Below are 17,321 nucleotides of genomic sequence, written 5' to 3'. Positions count from 1 at the left end.
GCAAGTGCAAAAAAATTCTTTTGAATATATTTTCTTAATTTCAGTTTTATTCAAAACTAACACACTTCAAAAATGAATACATTCAAAGGTATAAAGCCAACTAGGAGCTGGGGGGAGCAATTGGAGAGCTTTGTTTTCTTCTTTGTTATGCAAAGAAATGGGTAGGTATGAAGATGATCTCTGATGGTTCTAAAAGCTTAAAAACCAGTGATGGCACTAATTTTTGTTCCTTGTTTAAGGAAACCCTTCAAATGTTTTGCGTTTAATTTTGAGCCATTTAATGGTAATCTGCTAGGTGCTGCTTGTGCACTCTAACTGAATTTCAATTTCTACCTAGCGTAGCTGAAAAAGTAAAATATTGATCTAGTAATAAGAAAAATGTTGTTCACCAAACATAGGTGGTGAAAAATCAGAAGTGTCAAGCATTCATACTTGGTTAAACATGTATAGAAATACTTGTCATCCCCATATTTAACAAAAAAAAAACAAAAACAAAAAACCATCAACCTCTTTAGAAAGGAGATTGAAAGAAATCCACCAACTGAGAAACAAGATCAAAATTGATTATTTAAATAAAAGTTCCTACTTGCCGACTTCCATTATTGAATTCAGTAATGGAAGTTGGGAAGGCAGCACAATTATCAGTCTTCCCTGGTTTGCTCACTATTCCATCCCCAAGCTGTGCATGTGCGCACACAAACATACAGGGTTGCACTGTGCTCATGCAAGGTAGGTCAATGATGTACCTAGACTCCTGGTAGCCCTGAGCAAACTTTTAGTATCTGTGTCCCCTCTTTACGAGAGATAAAGATGATAATGAATTGGACGACAGGGGAAAAAAAAGTACCATTTTCATTCCCCCTTTTTGTCCGGGCCCTGGGCAGCCACTTGGTTTGCCCACACCTTTGTCCGGGTCTGAGGTAGGTATACAATATAGCTTCCTCTTGTGGTGCATATTTGAAATATTTAAGAATACTTTTGTAAATACATTTATTTCGAAAGTTAGTGGATAGTATCATCTTGTTCCAGGACTACCTGACTGATGCATAATTTTAGATGAGCTTAATATTGTTAACTATGTGAACAGAGCTCAGCCATAAAACTCGACAATGTGTTTGCTTAGCATGCTACAGCAGAAAGTTTATTCAGTTCCATTTTGAAAATATTTGCAACTGAAATTTATTTTAGCCAACTCAGACATAAGCTTTAAAGTATAGGCTGTATATAACTCAAATACAGGTAGTACTTTTTATAACAATAACTTACAGGTACAAACAAATGATAAGCTACAATTTCACAAAGAGTTGTAAACATTTTGCACAATTGTCAGTCCTTTCTGTTAGGCAAAGTGCTCTTTTCGATGACAAATAAATTAACAAACACATAACTAGAGTGGACTACTTCCAGACAATACAAAAAAGGTGTTTTCAATAAGTCTTGTAAACAACATAATAGTTATTTATGCAGAATCCATAAAAAGTGTCTTGCAGGCCAACTATACTTACATATCTGGGCATGGTCTTGAAAACGCTTTGGATGTTAAATTAAAAAAATTAACATTAATATCTTTTCAATGATATTTTAATACACAATAAATGACTCTTGAGATTACATCCTCAATAGCTTATATCCCTGAAAGAAAGGAATTAGGTGTGACTTATTGGCAGTTGTGTCATTGAATGGGGTAGCAAGGGCTGGAGTCCAAGAGCTGTAGGTGAATGAGCTACAAAAATAGAAAGATTTACTGGTCAACCTTGTTGGAAGTAAAAAGTATTCGCAAACAAAAACAAACCAAAAAAATTCACACCACCCCATACAGCACTGCAGTATTTGGACCAGACCAGCAAGGTGCAATATTTTCACTGGTCTCAGCAAGATCTCGTCTAGTACAGTTTAAAAAAAAAAAAAAAAAAAAAAAAAGGATTTTAGCCACTTCAAAGCACAGTGTTACAGTCATGTCTAACCCTTCATTCTGGAGCACAATAAATTAGTGCCAGCTCCATCTATACCCCATTCAGGCACATTATTCTGCAGTTTTGGAAGAAAGCTAACTGGGACCCTGTCTGCAACTACAGATACGGTTGTATCAAGGAACCCGATTACAACAGTCATAGGCGATGCATGGGGGGCACGTGCCCCCCCTGAGATTGGCCCTTGCTGGCTGGGGAGTGGGGGGTGACTGCCAGTGTCCCCCCTGAGATGGTGGGGGTGCCAATAGAAGTGCTGCCAGCAATCTGCTGCTGGGGGACTGCCCTTCCTCCTGGTCAGTGATCAGCTGCTGGTGCCCCCCCCACCCCATCAGGAGGCACCAGTTGCCCAGGACAACAGTTATTTTCTAACCTAGTTACAAACACAGTTCAAACCTATAATGTAGGTTTCAACATGGTTGCAAAACACAGCTAGTTTCCAGTCTGTATTATGAACCAGAACTAAATACTGGATATCTGGTTATGAAACAACTATGCAGTAAGTAGACTGTCCAGTACAACTGTGGAAAGAACCCTGGTCTACAGGAAATTGCTAGGTCTTTCACCAATTTTTACTAATCCCTTCAATGCTTGGTATACAAGTCTCAAAAGAACAGTATATCTAAAAACCCTGACTTTAGGGGATAAAAAAAAATTGCAAGCTGTTTTCTCTTAAAGTTACCTTTAAAAGTTAGCAAGAATTACATTTCTACAATGAACAGCAACAAGTGAAGTGTTAAAATATACAATTTCTTATCTCTAGCATCCATGGTATGGAGAAAGTACATTCATATTAACCAAGTTTGTAGCTATGCTTTACAGCAAAGATACTAAGACACTCACCTCTTAAATGAAGTGTAGATAGCAGCTAAAGTACTAAGAAGTTCCATACAATGAATACTGGGAATAAGAAATTAAATAAATGTATTTACTATTCATCAACTGGTAAGTATTCTTGCTGCAGCTCATAAAGCCTCCCTCATCTTAGTCTCAGATTTACAAAGAGTTACAGTAAGTTATTGTACCTACCATCCATATAACTATGTAGAGCAGTTAACATAGTCCCATCTTGGGGTACATATGCAGAGTATGCCATTTCTTCTAACATTGGTGGAGACAGCCTAGATGGTTGAACTGCTGTGACAGGAGCAGTAGATGAGTGATTAGGACTAACATGTTTCTTATGACGTGCTCTACAGTTTTGAAACCACACCTGCAAAGGGGGAAGAGTTGCATCATGTTGATTCACTGCATTTATTTTGACATGTCAATATGATAAAACCCTTAGCTTTAAATTTAAATTGAGTTTAGTGTCAGAGTATATAGGTTCTTAAATGGAACAATCAAAAATAGGCCAAAGCATACATGCTATCGTGAGCTAGATAGTTGAGGCATACCAAATTCTGTTACTAGTGGTGCACAAGGGACTGAAATGGTAAGAGTCACATCCTGTCACCTTTGATTTTGCAGCCTGAATGACTGTGGTATCCATTTACAGCTGGGTTGACTGGGGACAGCTTTCAGTGAAAGTCCAGAGTGAGACTCTCCCTCTCTCAACTCTGGATCTGTAGCAAGATACCTCAAATGCTCTACTGCTGTGCCCCAAAATTGTTGAAAGGAAGGTCAAAATATCCTCTGATTCCAGTTTTATTTCTTGTAATCTGTAACAGACTGGCCTCCATCCTTTGAAATGTGGTCCCATTAGCCAGGGGCTTCAATTTACAGACATAGTCTGTCAAACTTTTAGGCTACGGATAAGATAAGAGAAAGTCAGGGTAGGATAATAGTAATCATGTTGAATGCGAAGGGATTCCAGCCAAAATTTTGATTCTGTGTTCGACCTAGAGTTTTGGATGGGTTTGTGGATTAAGATCTCTCTAAATAAGTTAACAAATAGCCACAAAATGTTAATATTTTTACAGTGTGAATATGGTGCACAATTTTGGAAAGCAGACAAATGTGATTAGACCTTGCTTAAAAAAAGAAAGCAATTTCCTGATTTTTTTTTTTTTTTTTAAACAAGTTTTGATGCATAGGGCATACAGTGAAGATATATTTTTAAAAGGTAACACTTTTAGGTACTCAAATATTGTATCCTCCCTCCCTAGTCTAACAAATATGAATGTTCTAATTCTTTCCCCAACTCAGGAAGTTTGACCTGGGAGTTGCACTTAAACCACTGTATAGATCTTTTTCCAAAAGAAAAAATTTACATCCAGTAAGAAAATTAAAGTTATGGCAAGTTGTTATGGAAGTCACAGACCTAGAATTAAGTAAGCAATTTAGTACAGTTACCTGTATCACACGCCTGCTCAAGCCTGTTCTTTCTGCCAGTTTTTGTAGGGTCTGTGCATCTGGATTGTTGTCCTGAGCAAACTGTGCTTGCATAACCTGAAAAGATAAGATTTTTAATTGAAGTGTTCATAAAGCTCCTTGGTCAATTTCAGAGGATAATGCTCGTCTTAATTAGTTCTTCAAACATGCTGTCCCAGTACATCATTAAAAAAAGGGGGAAAAAAATTATCTTCTGATATTGTCTCCTTACTCTGATAAAGTGGCCACATTCAGAAACTTAGCTTTATTCTGGTTTGTACTAGTCACTGAGGGAAAAGAAATTCAGTTATGATTTCACTAGAGAGGGATTATGGAAGAGAATTCATTGCAGACTAATCCAAATATGGTTGATTAAGAAAGTGTCTATAGCTGCAGACCACTTAATACACAATAGGGGCAAGGAATGAACTTTCAATTTGACAGGTTCAAAGAGACCAGTCAATCAATCTCAGTCTGTATTCTAAAGAGGATCCCCACCTAATCCTTTTCCAGCTGCCCTGAAATATGCATGTAATTTTGAGGCCCAGAGTTTGCCACATTTACCTTTAATCCATCTCTGAATGACATGCAAGCTATAAACTGTTCCTGCCACTGCTTAAGATTAAAATGATGTTAAGGACTCCATAGTGTAATACTTTTTAATGGAAACTTATTTATTGTAAAATGAATGGCCATTTTGTAGATGCAGATATCAATTTGATGTGAATTTGATTATAATACAGATTAATCCCTTCAGCATCTTGAACTAAAAACTTGAATTTTTACTTTGTTCCCTATGTTAGCATGGCTGCATATCATTAAGTAGTAGCATTCTACCCCAGAAATGGACTGTGTTTCAATTGCTGGCAAATAATTCATACACAGCAGCAAGCTATAGTTTGCAGACTACTTGGGGTCCCATCAGATGAAAGGCACTATTACACCCTGAAAGAATATTTCTTACTTAAGGTCTGTAATAATTTTAGTTTTGTGGCCTTTTGCTGCAAATTCTGTGCCAATATAACTTTAGATTCTCTTATTTCTGTGTTTTGGGGATGAAGTGAAGCAAATCTATCCTTCAACCATTTGCAGGTTTGCAAAATTTTGTTTTAGTGTGAACCAAACTGGAGCATCTCACAGAGCACTAACTACCCCAGTCATGCACAATATACACATTTCCTCTTGTATTTATAATCCCTGTACATTGAAAAGCTTGGGCATTCTTTTGTTCAAGTAGTGACTTTTTTTTTTGGACTCCTCCATCTTGATATTCATTCTGTCCTCCCCTTTCCATGGGTTCCACTTCACCTAGCTGGAAACAAATAAAGCCTCTATCCTACTGCAGTCTCACTTCCTATGCAACCGTTTGTAAGCATGTTGGAGGGCATGGTACTGCCACAAGACCACTTCTGTTTCTAAGATGTAAAATGGTACAACTCTAAGTTGGAAGCAGTCCGGACTAGTGGCGTTTCTCTTCTTCCAGCTGTCCAGTTCTCGGGGGGGGGGGGGGCGTTTTTGGTTTTGTTTCTACAAGATGCTCACACAGAACTTTTCAGACTTTTTACTTTTGAGATTCAGGACATTCTTTAAAAGAGAACCACCTCTTTTACTGCATTGTATAACCCATGAATACTGCCTGACCGCCTCTCTGGTCCAGTGCTCTGGATGCAACTAGCTGTCCACTTCATTTGCTCCTCAAGAGCTATAATTTCTTCAAATTTAGTTTTACCATAACTTTTCAGGAATTGTTGTCACTCCCACACTTTTTCTTCAGTGGTTTCATAGGCTAATGCAATAAGTTTCATTTCATTTACAAAAGCTGATTTAGCCCATTTACTATATTGATGTTTTACATCAGCAACTGTTCTCTCTCAACTGGAAGCCCAGTCTGTTGCTATAATTTTCATATGGGAAAAATTAGTCTCTTACTTGTTAATCGAGTTTCTCCAAGTCCCAATATGCCAGCCCATATAGTGGGTATAAGTCCTCCTACCAGCAGATGGAAACATGAAAAAAAATAAAGCTCTTGTGGAGTCAAAGTTTGTACAGTGCTTTGAATATAGAGCACTATGAGGTGTGCATTAGCTGCTTTTACATAAGAGTAACTTGGTAGCTGGATGAACCTATTCAGATTTCCTTAGCATTAAATTTGTATTCAGCTTATGCCAAATGTCCATAAAAAGTTAAAGGAGGAACTGATTTCCATATTACCACAACAAGACATGACAGGGTGGGATGCCTAGGCTGAGACTGTCACCTTAGTTCTCATTGATTTCCTGCCCTTTGAGAATTTGAAAGCCTCTTTCAATTCCAAAGCAGATATGTATTTGTGGATACAACTAAGGAACAGATGTCTTGGTTACCAAATAGAAAAATCTTAGCCTTCCATAAATCACTCTCTAAAGAACTTTCCCCATGTCAGTTTGCAAGTAATATAAAGGTATTTAACATGTGCAGATAGTAGTTGCTCATATTTCTGGGAGAGATGCATTACTCCTGTTCCCAGAGAAGTACTTAAATTATTCTGAACAAGCAGATGGAACTACCCAAACTTGTCTCTATATGCTGCTTTAATGTGGTTTCAAATCAAAGATCACAATGAAGCATGATGATAGCAGCTGTGAATGCCCCAAAGACAGATATGAGCTGGAGTTAAATTTAGATAGGATAGATTCTGCCCACATTATTTCAGGGGTGCAAACAGAAGCTTCATGAATTGAGAGGAAAGGCTAGAGACAGGCAACTATAATGTAGAACAAACTGAGTCCCAGATCACAAGGTTCTACATGGAAAGGAAGATGATTTAAGAAAGTTGCATTAACTCCAGAGGCCAAGAACTCCTAGATAAATATGCAATCTGTAGGGCAATACCACATTTAAACTGTAGTTCCCTAGAAGCTTCTGCCCACTAAAGTGAAAGGCAAAAAGATACAAGATCGAATCTATAGCAAAAATTATCCAGTTCTAAAATCTAACAGGCCCTGGAAAAGATTTTTTTTCTCCCCCCCCAGTCATCCTGTAAAACTAAGATACCATTAATTAAAGTTGGATAAGATAGGAGTTAAGTTTTCATCTGTGGTAAATCAAAAGAAATTCTAATTGGTACATGCCTATTCCCTTGGTTGAATCTGGTTCTGGTTCAACAGCTGCTTCGGATTGGAGTCTCTCCACAACTTGGACTAAAAAACAGACAACTGGTTTGATGCAATGCTAAATCAGGCTGGGATACCATTCACATCTAAACAGGTCTGTCCCAGCTGTTTACACAGGAGGTTTAAATGGCAATTAAGTCAAATTAACTGTCATTGTTCCAAGACAAGGGTTAATTCAAATAATCCACAGGTATTTAATGGGAGACAATGGGTTTGTCAGTCTATAAGGTCTGGGGTTTGCTGCAATACAAGAGGCTTGAGGAGATGAAACTACTGCCCATTTTTAGCAGAGGCAGCAAAGAAGGTAGGAGTCTTAGGCCCCAGCCTCTTTAATCTTCATCCCAATTTCCTCTTTGATGTCTCCTCCAGATTATTGCTAATATACTGGTCCACTGTTTAGCTCTGCATCTATGCCTTCTCCTTCAGTGGCTAAAGTGGCAATGGAGATTGAGAGCATTCTCCAATAGCCAGCCATGCAATACATTAAGTGCCCAGTTTCTTTCATTACTCTGTTCATCTTTATTACTGCCCAAGAGGTTGCTTACCTAGCAAATGTTCTGTTTTATTGTTAAGGAATAAGAATATGCCATCCAAACAGAGTTCAAGATGAGTCAGAGAAACCAAAAGTTAGTCGCACATGAATGAAAGCTTATCTGTAACACTGCCAAGCTATATAAATTGAGGGCATCCTGCCCCTAACCCCAAGGGGAATACATTGGACTGTAACAGCTGAGTACTGGCTAGGAACTGAACTGGACATTCAGTTTTAGAATTAGATCCTGCAAAAAGGTGGTCTTGTTGACCCAAGTATCACACGCTAATTAACAAGAATGCTACCCTCTCACCAGGGCATGTGCTCATTATTCTACCTATATCATCAAGGTCTGGGAGCATAAAAATCTCTCTTTCCTAAGAGACAGCCAGAACTACCATTTTGTCTTGGGGAAAGTACAGGACCTTAAATATCCAGTATTGATCAAGAATGAAAGACTGAAGAAACAGTTACACTATATAAATGGGGACGCATAGAAAGAATTAGATGTAGAAATAATTAAATTAGGCCCCCCTCTGCCTAGCCTATAAGACTTGGAGTCTTTAAATGCATGGTCTGAAGCTATGTTTGGTGGTGAAGCTGAAACTAGTCAGACATTTCAGTCTCTGAAAGATAAACCAAGATTCTCTGTAAAGTTCTAAAATAATTTATGATAGAAAATGGTTTATTTTCAGGAAAGACAGTGATGCTTGGGTGACTTGATATCAGAAGAGAGACCTGGTCCAAAGCTAGAAATCCAGAACAAGACAATCCTGATATGGAAGGAAGCCCCGAGTAACAGAGCAGGTTCAGCCAGCCAACTCCCTTTAGAACAGACCAGACCTCACAAGAGTTTCAATTCAGCATCCCAAAACATGCAGAACACCTCACATGAGTTCTTGCTTGCAGGAAGAAACATATCCAGTGACTGAGCTGGTGAAGAGGGACATGAGAAAAAACTTTAGCGCTATGCCTTGAAACACAAAATGCAAACAGTGGCAGTGAGCCTCTTGGTGCTGGCACTTTAAATGCTACAAAAATGAATTTATATCTACCCCACTCAACCCAACCCTGCGGGGAGGTAGTTCCTAAAAACAGGAAGCTTGAATATTCAAGCTAATGTTCTGAAAATTAAATCAATGCTACACTCAATTGCAGTGGCTAACAATTTCAATGGATAGAAACAAGATTTGCACAGTTCAGAAAAAAAGTCAGTCGTTCAAGACACGAGGTGAGGGGCAAGGAATATTCACTGGATAGCTTTCCTTAATCGCCATTTACGTAACCTATAGAACAGTAATCTTGGTTGCACATAAGCATACTAGGAAGATTTTTGCCTTTCCTTCTCCAAGGACATAAATCAACCTTTAGCAGAAGACTGTACAATTATGCCCCTCTTCTGCACCCTCCTGGATAAAATAAGGAAGGTCATTTGATTGGAGTCAACCTGGGGGTTCTTGTTTATGCTGATGTGAACATAATACTTCCCAATTCTGAAGAGACACAACCTTGATTGTCATTAAAAAGAGCTGATTGTGGTGTTCTAACGAAATCTAAAACTCCAACCAAATAGTGTCCTAAGGAGCCACATGTAACAGATTTCCATAGCATCTCTTCATATTACATAGTTCTGAAAATTCTTCATCTTTACATGCAATTACAGTAGTGACGTAAACTTCTGATGAAATTTATTTAATCAAGCAGCCAAAATAGATCAACATTTTGGTTTCCATTTTGCAGCATATACCAGCTGCCCCAAGGGAAATAAAAAGCTTGAGGACCAACCAACTACTCCATATTAAATTGCTAAAGCTAACAAAATATTGCAGAAACATGCTATCTTGATAATTTATGTAATTTACGGCATACACAATGTTTATATGCATCTAGTTTTAACAGTTAGTTTCAAATGGTTACAGTGCTGCCTCTACCTGGAGTTGATCTGCTGTGAAGCTGGTCCGAGCTCTTTTTGCTGGTTTTGGATGATTAACATCTTGTTCTGTTAATAATGCTCCTTCCACATTAATCCCATTCCCTGAAAAGTTTTAAAAGAGTCTGTTAATAATTCAAGCTAATATTAGTTAGTAAGTCACACTATTCTGAAATAGTCTTTGATATTATTTACTTTTCTATCTGAATAAGATTTGCTTTGTTTTCTTCAGAAGTATAGAAAGCAAGTTGAATGTACAAGAATAAAAGCAAATGCATCAAATCATGTGAGCAACATTTAGTTCACATACATACAGCTCTAGCCTTAAAGCTAGAGAACTGCTCTCAAGGAAGCAACAATGGCAAATGATATTTAATACCAAACGAGAATATTACCATTTTCAACTTCTCTTTTTAGGTTGTCCAACATACAGTCATAGTGTATTCTACAAAGGACTTTCTCTTCAACCAAAGCGAACTCCTCCCCAGTGGAAAGCTGTCTTTTGCAGGAGAAGCAGGCAAAGCACGCCAAGTGATATACATTTCCCTTAGCCCTTCGGACCCAGTCAGTAGAATGGATGTGTCTGCCACAGCGTGAACAACGGGTTCCATACCGTCTACAACAGGGGTAAACAAAAGGGTAAATCACAGGACCAAGTCATTTTAGACTAAACTGTCACTCTGGGAAAATTAGTGGCAAGTTGATGGAGAAAAGTAGTTGGAATTCAAAGTGTACTGATCATATTCATAGTGAGAGGACTGTCACAGTTACATTTACAGAAACAGTTAAGAATTTGCACCTGGTGGTTTTAAGAACGGACCACTGCTCATTTAAAGGTTTAAATTTTGCCTTCTGTCTTCAGGAAGGTATTAGTCATCCAATTACTAAAGTGAATTCACAGATATCCAGTCCCCGCCCTCACTTTCTAAAGCTCTTTTTCTAATGGATTGTCAGCTGTCTCCTTGTGCTATTGACCCTGTGTTCTATGACCTTCCAATTATTCAAACATTATTTCATGTTGACAAAGTAGCTTGGTAGCTCAAACTCTTGTATTTAACGATACAATTTCTTTGACAACTAACCAAAGATTAAAGCAGAGAATTTCCAGAGGGAGAGAAACTAGACTTCAGGAAATAACCAAGAGAAAGAAAAACAAAAATATAGTTGCTGTACTACGTTATTCTTATCTTTAAGAGAAATTTAAATACCCAGGTATGTTTACAATGCTGGGAAAATGTTTCCTTGTGAGAACGTGACTATAGTTTCAAGAACACCACAGTGACTAGGATACTTCCATGATGTACAAGCATACATTCTGGAAAATCTTGAATGTAAATTTAGGATTCTGAATTCAACTTAAGGTACCCGAGTACATAGCTCATTCTTCCAAGAGGGCTGAATACCTGTCGTTCCCTTGACTTAAAAACATGCACCCACCAAGAGGAAAACTTAACTTCTTTTTAGAGGAAATCTAATTTCTTTTGGTATTAGTACCCTGATAACTGATTGTGGTCAGTTTAGCTACCATTGTTGAATCTCCCCTACCACTTTAGTGTGTGGGGTGAAATCCTGACCATGACATCTCACATTGGCAAGAGATTCCCACCAATTTTGGATGGGGGGGGGGCATAACTTCACCTTTTATATGTCCGTTTCAGAAGCCCCATGGCTCCTTTTGATGCCAGTAATGGTTAACAGATTCTCTTTCATATAAGATCTTATTCTAATTGTGTGCTGACCATTCCAAAAAGTAATGGTACGTACACAGATGCATAATTGTTGGAATATTCTGTTTACAGGTTTTGTGGAGACTTAACAAGCAGATCAGGTTTCGTAATACTTTGAGGTGATACCTTAAGTCTTATGTTATAAGCAGTCACAGTCTGTCTGGCTCAGAATGGAATTCTGCAGCTCTACTTTGTAGACTTGAACGAGAACTATTTAAAGGAGACTATTCCCATGTGAGGACTTTAAGGTCTGTTATTATAACGGTCTTGCATTGCATTGTTGAGGCCAGCCGAGGGTTTAATTCCCTATTGGGTCTCATAACTGAAAGATCCATTCAGTAATATTCTGCAATCGTGATGCATTGTGCAAATATCCCTTCCCCCCCACCAACAAAATCAAAAGTTGTGTAACTATATTTAAATGAATTCTTTGGTATTTCCCCAATTTCTTTTCAAGAAAATTATGGTTCAGTTATTTGGGAGTTACTGAAAATAGATCTAAAAGGTGAAGGACCATCTAGTGTAACTTTTACTTACAGCCTAACAGAAAGTGTCACATTGGCTAGTCATTTTGAAAACTTGTGGGCGATATACCTGAAATAATCAAGTTTGCAGAAGATGTCTTTATCTTTGATGTAGCAGCTGGTATGCCTTCCTAGAGAAGTTCTGCAAACACTGCATGAGAGACAGCGTACGTGCCAGCACAGATCATTTACCTGTAATAAAAAATACAAGTGTGGTGGTACATACCTAGAAGTATTTTTAAGTTCCAAAACCCAAGTTTTGCCATACACACAATAGAGACCGCATGTATCATAAAATTATTACAAAAAAACCTGATTTCTTTAATGCAACGCACATCCTCATGTTTTATAGAACATCATGCAGAATTAAAACACTTCAAGTTAATAGAAGTCTTTGGTACAAATCACTTATTTGCAATTAAAATATGGTAATGGGAAGCAACAGAACTCTTTGCAGTCTTCTTGTGTCTAATTCTGCTCTCACACCAATAGAGTAGCAGAGCAGAAGCTGCTTTCAGACAGATAACCTTGCATAATCACTTAACTTTATCTGTTACCATGTCTGCAAAAACCAGCACCACCACACCCACAGTACATGCCTACCAAAAATTGGGAAACTTAACTGATTTGCAAGTTGTTTTGAGATTTAAGTGCTATAAGGGCAAAAATCTCTTTGGCAAATAAAACAAGCCATGCATTACACCCTAACTTTACTAAATGAGTCTTCAACGCTTATAAAATGCTGGTTTTTCAAAGTAGTTTGCGATTTAAACCCCACCCCCCCTTTCAGTCAGCTTCAATAGTTTCCGATGCAAGATCCACACATTTAACTTTGTGCGGGGGGGAAAAAAAAAAAACACAAAAAAACCCAAAACAGTATCCTGTCAATTTTGAAAGACTGTCTTTACAGTATTTGCACAACAAACTGCATACCTTGTTACTATTTTCAATTACTATTATTTGATAAAGGGCAGTGCATATTTCCCATCCCTCGCTTGCAAATGCAGAGTGCCTCAGATAAGCTTATATGCTTAAGAGAGTCAACATTTGAACATTAACAACTCCAACTAAAAATGAAGCTTAATCCCATGTTTTAGCAAAAGAAACAAATGCCAACTAAATAAAAAGCTAGTTTTGAATTTTTTTTTATTTGGTATCAAATTCTAATCTCCTGTATGCCAAATAATAAGATGATTAATACCTGCCCACTTATGCAATGAAACAGCAGAATTTTGAGAAGCAAGCAATGTACCCTTTAAGGGAAAAGAAAAGAAAAGAAAAGGGGGGAAAACTGCAAAATGCTGCCAGAACAGCCACATATTTATTAGTTGTGTCAGAGATTAATTATTTATCCATATGAAGGCTGGTTTCAAGGTAAAACACTGCAGCCTAATATATTAAAGTTAACAGTTGTACACAGAGTCTGGTATTCTTAAATATATTGTTATAATAGTAGTTGCTTTTGATGCTTTTTTAAATGACAGTCTAAACTGACAGGTTTACTAGTACATCCCAATTTAATACTAATCCACATCTCGAAAAAGTTTCCATGGTAGGAAACTATCCTGTTAATAATAGTTGTCAGCAACTGAACCTCTCAAGTAACAGTGAAAGTGAGCAAACCATTAGAGAGGGGACAAAAGCATCTTGGTTGAACCAAGTCTCAAAAGCAGACTGCTCTAACATTTGCCAATTACTTTCCACCTTTGCTAATGCTGTTTTTGCTTTACCAGTGTTAGCAACATTGAGAACAAGCCACCATTGCTAAGCCCCATATCGCATGAAATTCCTCAGAACAAATGTAATCAACATTATGCTTAAAATGCTGGCAACAGCCCCTAAACAGATCACTGTTGATGTTTTATTATTCTTAACCTACCATTATGAAAAATGTTACCATTCTATTTACAGTCCTCTAGGTTGTCCTACTTAAATCACTTAGTGAACATTGGAAATGATGCCAGCAACTACTGTAGGTAGGGAGGAGATAAATTTGAGTATAACTCATTAAAACCATCTAGCTTTTGCTGAAAAGAGCATTATCCTTATTTTTCAGCTATAGGAAACCAAGGGCTGTGAGCATTAAATGATTTGTCCAGCATGTCATAAGAAGTCTGTAGGATCAGAATAACTCCTAGTTCTACTATAATCTATTAGAGGCAGCAAAGTTAATATTCCATTTACTTCCCCTCCTCTTAATTTAAAACTAATAAATGGAATTGTGTGGCCTTTATGTTACTCATTCCTGTACCTTCATTCACAATACTTTTTGAATTAAAGAGCGGGAGAAAAGTTATCAATGTTGAAGACTTGCACAATTTATCATGACTCCTAGTATATATACACATGACAGTCAAATGACTTTCATTTTTAGTGAAAGGTAAGTTTCCTGCCTCGTGCTTGCAGAGAAAAGATGGAAAATCTGGTCCAAGCAGACTCTAAATGCTTTAAGCCAGAAGGCAAATGGAAAGAAAGCTTGAATTCATTTTAAAAGATACCCTGCTTTTCAGAGGTCAAGATTTGTTTTGTTTGAAAATGCTGGAGATGGAAAAGGAGCCATGTAATGACAGGAGTACTGTCAATTCACATACTCCCCCAACAAGAATGACTTATTTCTGTAGTAAAAGATCACTTCAGAAAACGTATTTTGCCTTTAGAATGACACATTCCGCTAAAAATGTTTATTAGCGGCAACCTGTTAAGTACCAACAGAGTAATCAGTAGCTCACAGAGCAGGAAGCAGAAACTGCCTGTTCCCAGAGAGTTTACAATCTGATTTTTTAACCCAAAATGTTCCTAAGGCCATATTTTTGAAGTCTTGAAGAGACTCTTTAGGACTTTCTCAAGGTAACTAATAATTCAGCTTTCTGCCAAAGGCCCTGATTTTGCTAATATTTATGCTGAATTTTACATGTTAATAGAACCATTGGAAGCAAAAATACACATTCATCTGAAGCAAAGCACATGTGGGATCAAGAAAGACGACAGTGAAACAGAATAGCAGGGCTGCCTGTTTTTTCTGGCGTGGATGGGGAGCAAATTCCAAGGAACAAGCATCAAGAATGAGGCAAATTTAATTTGACAGAATTCATAATGCAGGCACAGTGCACAGAACTTACCTGTCTATAAAGCTTCCTCGTAAAGTCATTTTCAATCACAGCTAGCCAAGGTCTTTGTAATGCATGAAACCTGCTTTGAATTTATGCTCTCGCATTTTAAAGCATCACTCAAAATATTTCAGCTAACATTTTGAAAACACACTATAGTGGGCAATGCTGGTGCATCTTGGTAGAGACAGCTGATTCTCTACCAAAAAAGGATAATATTTTATATAATATTATCACATGATATTTTATCAAGTGAACATATAATTAAACACCAAGGCATTCTGATTGTTTCATGAAGAAATCAACTTAAAACTGGTTCAGGGGCAGTGGGTACCTCGGACCATGTTATCACACGTTATTTATAAGCTATGAAGTGCTCTTAGCAGAGGAGCTCACTGGACAGTGCAGGAGGATATATTATTCCCCATAACCCAGCTGCTCGGAGAAGGAACAACACTGTAACCTAAGCGTCCTAGTAGACGTGGTGCAAGCAAAACCTGCAAGTGACACCGTGCATAAATACGGTGGCTTGTGAAGCGGTTATTCTGCACTGCACCGCTTAGGTCACGCTGAAATTAAGGTGAACCATCAATCTTCCACGGTACTTTCGTTAGGGAAATAAAGTGCTCCTAGAGATCCCGGCTCTCCCCATGGCGCAGCTCCAGCAGGCGGCGGGCCGGCGGTGCAGGCCCAGCGGCGGGAGAGCGGAGCTTGCTTGGCGGGCCCACGCAGACATCCCCGGGCTGGCGGCGGCCCCGCAGGTGCTCCCTTGGCCGAGGCGCTGCCGGGCGGGAGCGGCTCGGAGGTCTCCAGAGGCGGCGGCGGCGGCGGGCCTCGCGGGAAGCGGGAGGGATGCGAGCGGCCGGGAGCGGGGCGGGGCAGGGAGCACTCACCTTGAGCAGGTACTTGTCCACGATCTCCAGGCCGCAGCTGCTGCACACGCACTTGCTGGGGGGGCAGCCGGGGCCCGAGGCCATGGACCGGGGCGAGGAGGAGGGGGACAGCGGCGCGGAGGAAGAGCACGAGTCCTCGTCCCCGGCCGCCTCCGGGCTCACCTGGGGACGGCGAAGCGGCTGTTAGCGCCCGCCACAGCCCCGCCCCGCGCCGCACCGCGCCGGCCCCGCGCCCCGCACTTACCAGGCCCCCTTCCCCGGCGCTTCTCCGCCTCCTGCCCCCCGCCAGCGCCGCCGCTCGCCCGCCCTCCTCGGCCATGAGCCCCGGGAACTGCGGGAAGGAAGGGAAGGGGAGAGCTGACAATGCCCGAGCCCGGCGCGGGCGCGGGCGCGGGCGCGGACGGGGCGGCGCGCGGGCGGGCTCGCAGGTGGACGCGGCCCCTTAAAGGCCGAGCCCGGGCCGCGGCCGGTCACGGGGCTCCGCCAGCTGCGCCTCGTTGCGCCCCGGGGGCGAATCCAATCGGCTGGAAAGGCCCCGCGCGGGCGGCGGCGGGCACGTCCGCCCCCGCCCCCGCCCCCGGCTCCTCGCCTCGTCTCGTCTCGTCTCCTCTCGTCTCGTCTCGGGCGGCAGCCCCGGGACCGCGGTCCGAGGCGGGGCCTGGCCCCCTCCCTTCCCTCCCCGCGCGGTCGCGGCGGCCCCGGGCGCACCGCATCCGCTCACCTTCTCGGCGGAAATGCCAAGTGCTGGGATGTCCTTGTCCTCCAGTTTACACACGAACATCTGGTCGCTCTTCCAATACATGGCACTGCCCGGCCTCTGTCACATACCAACTCCGCAAGGCGCGACGCCCCGTCCGGCCCTCCCTCCCTCCCTCCCTCTTTCAGAGGTTAAAAAAAAAGGGGGTAAAAAAAAAAAAAAAGCCCCTCGCCGAGACCCCCGGGGCCTGCACGTGGCGCGACCCGCGCGGCGCGGCGCTGCGCAAGGAGCTCCGGTCGCGGCTCCACTGGTGTCAGCCCCTTCGGAAAAAAAAGTTTTGTTTCAAGGGGGAGGAACCTCGCGCAGAAAAAAAAAACCCAACAAACCCCGCAGCCTCTCGCGGGCGGCCCGGCCTCACCTCCCGCGCAGGGCCCGCCTCTGGGCGCGGGCCGCCGCCAGCCCTCTCCGGCCCCGGCCCT

At 40.8% G+C, this 17,321-nt stretch overlaps 1 protein-coding gene across 2 annotated transcripts; it reads right to left on the bottom strand.

Annotated features, from left to right (window-relative positions):
• Positions 1 to 1,178: 1,178 nt before the first annotated feature.
• Positions 1,179 to 16,959, bottom strand: LHX8 (LIM homeobox 8). Of its 2 annotated transcripts, XM_090049305.1 has the most exons (9): positions 16,867 to 16,947; positions 16,390 to 16,476; positions 16,146 to 16,307; positions 12,216 to 12,337; positions 10,290 to 10,510; positions 9,896 to 9,999; positions 4,263 to 4,358; positions 2,997 to 3,180; positions 1,179 to 1,723 (listed from the first exon to the last, which is right to left on the bottom strand). In XM_090049305.1, exons 1-9 carry the CDS (start codon positions 16,945 to 16,947, stop codon positions 1,647 to 1,649), a joined length of 1,134 nt encoding a protein of 377 aa, XP_089905431.1. In that variant the 3' UTR covers positions 1,179 to 1,646. The 2 variants fall into 2 exon arrangements, with proteins under 2 accessions (XP_089905431.1, XP_089905430.1); XM_090049304.1 differs by lacking the exon at positions 16,390 to 16,476 and having other exon boundaries at positions 16,867 to 16,959.
• Positions 16,960 to 17,321: the final 362 nt, after the last annotated feature.

This window comes from Crocodylus siamensis, chromosome 5 (assembly GCF_052110815.1).
Source record: "Crocodylus siamensis isolate JL-2025a chromosome 5, ASM5211081v1, whole genome shotgun sequence".
Classification (NCBI taxonomy): domain Eukaryota; kingdom Metazoa; phylum Chordata; order Crocodylia; family Crocodylidae; genus Crocodylus; species Crocodylus siamensis.
The sequence above is the reverse complement of the archived record's forward strand: the minus strand, read 5'-3'. Positions and strand labels throughout refer to the sequence as shown.

What these genes read in the sequence shown, in the direction of transcription:
- LHX8 (XM_090049305.1), bottom strand. Translation starts at nt 16,947, where the DNA reads ATGTATTGGAAGAGCGACCAGATGTTCGTGTGTAAACTGGAGGACAAG. An exon ending in TCACAGCAGATCAACTCCAG is followed by an intron (nt 4,359 to 9,895) that starts GTAGAGGCAGCA and finishes TTATCTTTTCAG; the next exon opens with GTTATGCAAGCACAGTTTGC. An exon ending in TGAGCAGGCGTGTGATACAG is followed by an intron (nt 3,181 to 4,262) that starts GTAACTGTACTA and finishes CCCCCTTTGCAG; the next exon opens with GTGTGGTTTCAAAACTGTAG.